General features: G+C 28.5%; 1 protein-coding gene and 1 pseudogene across 1 annotated transcript in view; one reads left to right on the top strand and one right to left on the bottom strand.

Annotated features, from left to right (window-relative positions):
* Positions 1-2,412: 2,412 nt before the first annotated feature.
* Positions 2,413-8,030, bottom strand: part of LOC108745597 (cytochrome P450 4g15-like) — a 5,911-nt gene continuing 293 nt past the window's right edge. The window contains exons 2-8 of the mRNA XM_018481847.1: positions 7,677-7,890; positions 6,919-7,215; positions 6,406-6,826; positions 6,149-6,217; positions 4,109-4,277; positions 3,526-3,700; positions 2,413-2,699 (exon numbers count right to left, since the gene is read on the bottom strand). Of these exons, the coding sequence (XP_018337349.1) occupies positions 2,510-2,699; positions 3,526-3,700; positions 4,109-4,277; positions 6,149-6,217; positions 6,406-6,826; positions 6,919-7,215; positions 7,677-7,890 (1,535 nt within the window). The 3' untranslated portion in view covers positions 2,413-2,509. The remainder of the gene's footprint in view (positions 2,700-3,525; positions 3,701-4,108; positions 4,278-6,148; positions 6,218-6,405; positions 6,827-6,918; positions 7,216-7,676; positions 7,891-8,030) is intronic.
* On the top strand, positions 5,569-6,118 carry LOC108745598 (annotated as a pseudogene).

Consider the following 8,030-nt stretch of genomic DNA (forward strand, 5'->3'; position numbering starts at 1 on the left):
TATATATATATAAAACATACATATATATGTAGCAATAGGAAATAGTCTTATTTCATTATAAAAAAAAACTTACATTATAATAGTCCATTATAATAGTACATTATACATTATAATAGTACATTATACATTATAATAGTACATTATAATACATGATAATAGTCGCGCCAACGACAATCACCCTTGCCCAGCCCTGATCTGTCATATCACTTGCCATTCTATTAATCGTATCAGTCACTATTCTGCAAGTACAATATATCATAAGAGCGTAAATTCCTAGAGATTCTCAATTGCAGCGCGTTTTCGTATCATCGCTTAGATTTGCAAACTGCAAATCTAACTGCTAGACGACGCACACAATAACATAAAATAACACAAAATTAATTGGACAGATGATAAGATATTAGATATCTTAACTCTAACATGAATACTTCCACTGAAAGGAAAAAATATTTCACTATTCCGTACTTAAAGAGAACGTCTGAGAAATTCAACATAGCTCTTAATAAATTTCGAATTAGTACACAAACCGATGAACAACTTGAACAGGCTTATAAAAACGGGGAAAGATAAAATAAAAAAAGATAAACTTTCGAACGTCGTATACCAAATTAATTGCAAGGACTGTGATTATTCGTATGTTGGCCAGACGAAAAGGAAATTAAAGACGCGGTTAAAAGAACATATAAATGATTCTAAAAAATTAGTTAATTCTCTCTCAGTCATCTCAAATCACAGAATTGACACAGATCACGCGATAGACTGGGTGAATATTAAAATATTAGATTCTGAATGCTCGTATTATAAAATATTGGTATCTGAAATGATTTATATTAAGACGCAAAAAAATAATTTAAATAAACAAAGTGATACGGAGCGGTTTCCAGATCTTTATCTCCCTCTCCTTGAATATGTTAATAGTTCCAGCCCCACTCTAAAATCTTCCACTTCCTTTCCCTCTTCTTACCCTTCCTTTTTTTCTTTTTCATAATATAAATAGACCAGCATTTTTGGCTTTTGGCATTACGGTAGTTAAAATTCATTCTTTACCTTAAATCATCACAGTGTTCAGTTATACAGAGGAGTCCCCGCACCACAGGATACAAGTAAGTTCATTTAATTTGTTTTTCAAAAGGATAATGAATTTTTTAAAATATCTCTCGACGTTGAATCTAAACAGTAGCATAATACTTAATTTGCGTGTTTTTTTATAAAAATACATCAAGAACTAACTCACTTATTGAATAAAAAATTTTTTATTTTTACAATAGAACTCGGTACTTGCGTGTCTCTTCGTTGTGGGGCTCGTCGTTTTTTAAATGAAGAATTAATTATATTATTAAAGAAAAAGATAAAACTTTTGTAATTAAATTCTTTCCATATAGCGCGACAACAATTAACTGTTATCTTAATCTACATATCTGTACTTGGATCGATTGCGATTAATTCCGTATAATAAGGAAATAATAAATTTTGTACTAGCTATCGCTACATTTATCAGTCGAAGTGTGTATTTAGTTTTAATTTTGAACGTATTCTATTTTATTGTACTGAAGAGGGTTAAATCTTGACCGAAACGTCTACTGATTGTTATGAATTGTTTTTAAATAATATATAACTTATTTACATCCTTAGTTGTGGCTGTATGCTCTTTATTATTTAACCTTTATAAATATTTTATAGGATATCTTGAGCGTGATGTTTATTATGATCTGTGAACATTAAATTCCGAGATATATTATTTATTCTTAATAAAAATGTCTTTGTCTAATCTATAAATTAAACAAGAACGCTCATCGTATAAGCGCGGAATAAGCGCACGGTGTAATCGTAGTCAGTGTCATTGTTTTTATAGATTTCTGTTTTTTCTTGTAGGCTTATAAGCTATGTGCATATTAATTTTTATATATGTAGCTTTCTGTCGTTTGTATATAGAGAAACTTTTATATTTTGTAATTCAGTTTTTTTTACAATAAATTTTTATAAACAAATTAGATTTAAATTTTTATGCGGAATATGTAAGGGTAGTTTACAATATTTTAGAAGAAAACAAGATATATGAAATATGAAGAAGATATATATTATATTGGAATTGTAGATGGAACTACATGATTTTTGTCATAGCGCTTTATTTGCTCAAAATTATATAAAGTATAATAAAATAATTAATTATATGAGTAGTTATTGGTTTTAAATTATAACTTTTAAAATTAATAAAATATTAAAAATTCTATAATATCAGTAATCTATCTTATTTGCAAATAAGTTGTAGAATACAGTATGTCTTGACAATATTTGTAATTTTTTAAATATAATATATATAATATCGATTTTTCCATCAGTTTCTTACATTTGGTTAGAAAAATAAATAGTAAATTATTAAAGAAATATATTTACTCAAGTAAGATTAATAAGTAGAAAATAAATTGTCTCACTAGAACAAACGTCAATCTATTTATATTTAACCGGCTTCTGTTTTATGCAGATATATAGTAGGATTGTTAATTTCTGATTATTCTTTACAAGATGTTGGTGTGCGCGGCTCGATTTTAATCTTGAATCCATCATGCCTTTTTAAAATAATATCAGCCCGTAGAAGGAAATCTTCGTCCGGCGTTTCAGAAATAATACGGTAATTTCTCAGTATCGTCGATAGCAAAACCTTTAGTTTCAGCATAGCGTACTTCCGTCCCACACAAGACCTTTGGAAAACATACTGTTGTTAACAAATATGACAAAATATTTTTACATATCAATATTTCAAAAACAAACATTTAAACTTAAATGTAATTTTCTAACTATGAGTTTAAAAAAGCTACAGAAAAAAGAATAATATCAATTTAAAGCTAATAAAAGTCAACGCAAAGATGCGTAATCTTAATGTGAAATGATGACTTAACTCCAATATCTCTGTGATGTCTTCTTTATTTACAATGAACGTTTCAACTCTCTTTTGAGTCTTCCTCAGTATACAGTCGCTTTCTTTATCAAATATCACTCAAATATAATTCGATAGTCCGTCAAGGCAAGACACTCTCCAGGTTTTCAAGTCTGGAGTGAAGGCTTAACGGACTCACAAGCATGTTGAGAAGCTTTGAATACAATAAAGATCAGATATTTATCCAAATTATTGTATCCAAAAGCTTCTCAACATGCTTGTGAGTCCGTTAAGCGTCCACTTTAGATTTGGAAACCTGGAGAGTGTCTTGCCTTAACAGACTATCGAATTATATTTGCGAGATATTTGGTGAAGAAAGCGCTTGTATGCCGAGGAAGACTCAAAAGAGAGTCAAAACGTTGATTGTGAATAAAAAAAAAAAAAAAAATTATAGAGATATTGGAGTTATCATTTCACATTAAGATTACGCACTTCCTCCTGCGTTGACTTTTATTAGCCTTAAATTAATATTATTGTTGTTTTAAAAAGTAAGAGTTCGGTTAAGTTATTCAATTTTATTATTCAGAAAAAAAGATTACTAAAAAGAGAAACAAATTATTACTTATAAAAAATTAACAAATATTAAACACCTTGGCCCAGCACTAAAAGGAATATAAGCATAATAGTGTCTTTTTTGTATATTTTCCGGTAAAAAGTTGTCTGGATTAAAAACTGTTGGATTTGGATAATGTTTCTCTAAGCGATGTATTAGGAATTGTGTTATGATTACTGTAGTAGACTTTGGAAGAACATAATCCCCTGTAACTGTAAAATAAATTATATAATAATATATGCATATCTCTCTTCAATTTATAAATGAGTTCTTAAAGTAAACGTCTCTAGCGGAAAAATTTTTGCGAAAAGTTACATACAGACAAGATCTAAGAAATTCTTTATTTTTCAAAGATATTTGTAGTGGGAAGTTGTTTGTTTTGAAAAACCAATAAATCTTCTATGCTCAAACAACGTTACGTTACGTAGTACGCTCCACTACAAACATCTATTAAAAATTAAAAACTTCTAAGATCTTATCTCAATCTATTATGTAGTTTTTCTATACTTTTTCATAAAAATTTTTTTTCGCCATGCTGCAAACTTATAATGCGCTCACGCGCACTCCTAATATTATAATAATTATAGTTTTAATAATGTATTTATATCTAAATGACTTACTTATCTTTACATCCTGATTAAGGTGCCTGGCAATCACAGGTACCGGTGGGAAAAGTCTCAAAGTTTCCATAATAACTCTCTCGAGATATTTCATTTCTAAAGTATCTTGGAAAGTACATTGTCTGTTGCTGTCACCAAAAATTGTGTCCAATTCTTCGTGTACGCGAGCCTGCATAGTGAAAATCATTGAATTAAACAAAATAGAGAATAGGCGAGCGGTTTACCATTTTTAATTCACTAACCAACCAACGTTCTATTACCTGGAAATATTTTAATTCGATTTCTTGGATCAAAATGAACATTTTTTGTCTCTTAGATTTTTTGATAAAATTAGTAGTTTTTGAGATAAAAAATGTTTAAGTTTGAAAAATGATATATACCTTTATAATTTGTTTCTCTCAAACTAATTAGTATGAGCAAACAATTAAAAATATTCGGCAAATCTTAAACTATAAAGAGGATTTTATTTTCTATACTGTTATTGATAGTGAACATTTTATTATCATATAGCTTTGAAAGCACATCCGCGGCGGAAAATCTCGTTTCGGCTATAATATGCTCTTGTTTGCCTTTGAATTTGAAATGTTGTTTGATTTGTAGATGTTCTAATGAATGCATAAATAAAGATGATTTCAATGAATAAAAGTGCAATAAAATATTTAAAATATTAATGTTTTATTAACTTTTTTATCACTTTTTATTATTATTAACTTTATATTCTATTTTGTATATATTTCAACTTTTAAATAAGCGTTATAGCCAGCCGAAATACTAGTTCACGATTAGATGTTGAGACCGCTCGTGAGCCGCAGATTCACCTTCAGAGTTTTATTACAATAAAGTTTGCATTGTAATAGTACAGATCAAGATAAAATAAAATTCTCTTATAGTTTAAGATTAGTCAAATATTTTCGTTTTTGATTCATACTGATTGGGTGATTAGTCTATGAGAAAAAAATTATAAAGGTAGTCATTTTTTAAGTTTAGATTTTTAAAGTTTTTTAAGTTTTTTATCTCAAAAACTATTGATTTTATCAAAAAAATCTAAGAGACAAAAAATATTTATTATAATTCAATTAAGCTTACAGAATTTTTTTTGGAAGTTTTTATTCGAAGTTTAGACTTTTAAAACAAAAAATTATTAACTATTCAACGACTACATAAAAAAATTAAGTGTATAGAAATATTTTTTCTCAGAATAGAGGTATCGAATTAAATCATTTCCAGCAACTAAAACGTTATGTTAGTCGGTTAATGCATTTTCTAAGCGACTTTCTGGGAGTAAACTGCTCACCTGGAATAAATTATTATACGACTGTTATCAAAACCAAGCAACATATCGACCTTTAGATTAGCTCTTAGAAAGGAGTGAAGATGGTGAAATACAATGTTTTTGAATTACTACTTTAATTTAAATATAAATTTAAAAAGTTATCGGCAAATAAATAATCTGTTAAAAAATGGCTAATGCAGTCAATGGTAAGGCATTATTTATGAAGATGTGTATTTCATACCACGGAAAAGGTGAAAAACATAAAATAGGTCCTACCCTATATGGCATCATGGGCAAGACTTGTGGAAGTATATTTTATTATAAATATGCCAATGTTTTATAGACAATATCTCGATTGAGAAAATACTGTAATGAAAACGAATTTCAGAAAAAAATATTTTAATTGCTTAATAATATTCATCATGCTTAATATGTAATACTGTTAAATGAGATAGTATAGAAATTTAATTTATTATGCAAGTGTTTTATTTCTTCTAGCTATTTCGGGATTAAATCCACAGAAGCTATAAAGGAGAAAGCTATTGTGTGAGATGAGAAAACCTTAAACGACTACCTTGAACTTCCCAAGAAATTTATCCCAGGAACAAGTATGACATCTGGTGTCAAGGAAATCAAAGATCGACAAGATTTGATAATTACTTTAAAGTAATCGTGTTTTAATAAACCACGACAGTGTGTAATAATTTTTTAGCACGAATACAAACGATAAGATTATAAGTTAAAAATTAAAAATAATAAGAAGATACCTGAATATCTGGATGATTTCCTAAGACGCAAAGTGCAAAACTCGAGCCAGCCGCCGTAGTATCATGACCCTATAATAAATCGATAGTTACTTTTTTTTTAGTAAATTAATAACTTACAATTTATTATAGCAATGCAATATACAAGATATTTTAGGTAGAAGCTAAGAAAAATTTAAATTATAAAAATTCACGTTTAAAGATTTATAACAAAATTAAATTTACTCTCGAAAGGAAATTGAAAGTATCCAAAGTGATACCTCAAACATGATGGTATTTACTTCTTCCCAGATTTCTTCATCAGTCATTTGTCCATTTTTTTTTAACTCGAACATCATTTCTAGGAAAGCAAGTCGCTTTTTCTCACCTACGTCATTCTCATCGATGTCATCAAGATCATCTCTTACATAAGGCATATAATTAGCGGCGTTATTTTTAGTGTTTTCATTTTCGGTTACCTTTGAATTTTCTATTGGTTTATCGTTTTGTGCGTCTTTTAATTGTTGATATTTTTCATATTTTTCTTCGATATCTTTTGATTTTTCTTTGATTACATGTTCTGTCAGTGTATGAATAGTTTTCAGCAATTTCTTTTGGAGATTTGCAAGCTTCGAAAGTTTGAAAAGTATATCGAACCGTATTGACACATCAAAATGTCTTCGATGTAAAATATCGCTCATTCTACAATATTCAAATTATGATGAGTATATTTTCTACATGATAAATATTTAATAAAAGATTACGTGTAATTTTAAGAAAGCAACAATATATACTTCATCACGGCCATGGCATAATCATATCCGGTTTTTAGTCTTCTTTCTCTCTTAACTCCCATTGCTGTTTCGGTTAAAATATCAACCGTTACGGCTGATAAATAATCGTGGCAATCGAATTCTTTTCCAACTTTATCGCGAAGTCGATTTACGAGATCTACACTGTTTTCATAAAATAAAGGCACAAATGACTTTAAGATATTCATATGAAATGTAGGCGCAATCACCTTTCTATGTCTGCGCCATTTGTCGCCCGATGTGATCAGCAAACCATCTCCAAGCCATGGTTTAAACAATCTACAGATGGAGATAAATAAAGGATTATTTAATTACTTCTAGTAATAATAAGCAGTATCTTATAACAAATGACAGTCCATTTAAAATAGAATTTGCATCGTTAGTTGTAACATACATGTAGGAATAAAACATATGATACATTGAGAAAAAAATGCTGTAAATTCAATTAAAGTCTATATTAGAGTTTGTCACTAACATAAGTGATTAATTCATGTATATTTTTTTTATTGACATAAAAGCATAAATTATTATTTCAATAATCAAGGCCTTTTTGTCAATAAAAATATACATGAATTAATCATTTATGTTAGTGACAGCCCGTAATATAGCCTTTAATTGAATCAGCAGCATTTTTTTCTCTCAGTGTAGGTACATAATATAATATATATATGCATAAATTTTCATAATTTTATTAGTTAATTTGATTTCTTACTCATAATCGTGTTAATTTGATTTCTTACTCATAATCTTCAGCTTTGTCGATATGTACAGAACTACTTAGGATTACTTCAATATCTTGTGGATCTGACAAAAAAACTGCTGCTTTTGTGCCAACATATCCGCCGACTACAGTCCCATACAACTCAAAATATTTAAGACCTTTTTGGAACAGAAATTCGGGAGTCTCTTTGAGAAACATTAATGATTGACCCAAAATAGGTATTGATGGTGGACCTAAAAGAAAGAAAATTATTGTAGGACAATATAGGAAAATCAATTCTGACAGAGATTACAAATGCGAATTATAATATTTAATTTCTAATTCAACTGTATGTCGAATTAGAAATTAAACATTTTTTATTGTTAATATATAC

Source organism: Trachymyrmex septentrionalis, unplaced genomic scaffold (genome assembly GCF_001594115.1).
Source record: "Trachymyrmex septentrionalis isolate Tsep2-gDNA-1 unplaced genomic scaffold, Tsep1.0 scaffold14, whole genome shotgun sequence".
Classification (NCBI taxonomy): Eukaryota; Metazoa; Arthropoda; class Insecta; order Hymenoptera; family Formicidae; genus Trachymyrmex; species Trachymyrmex septentrionalis.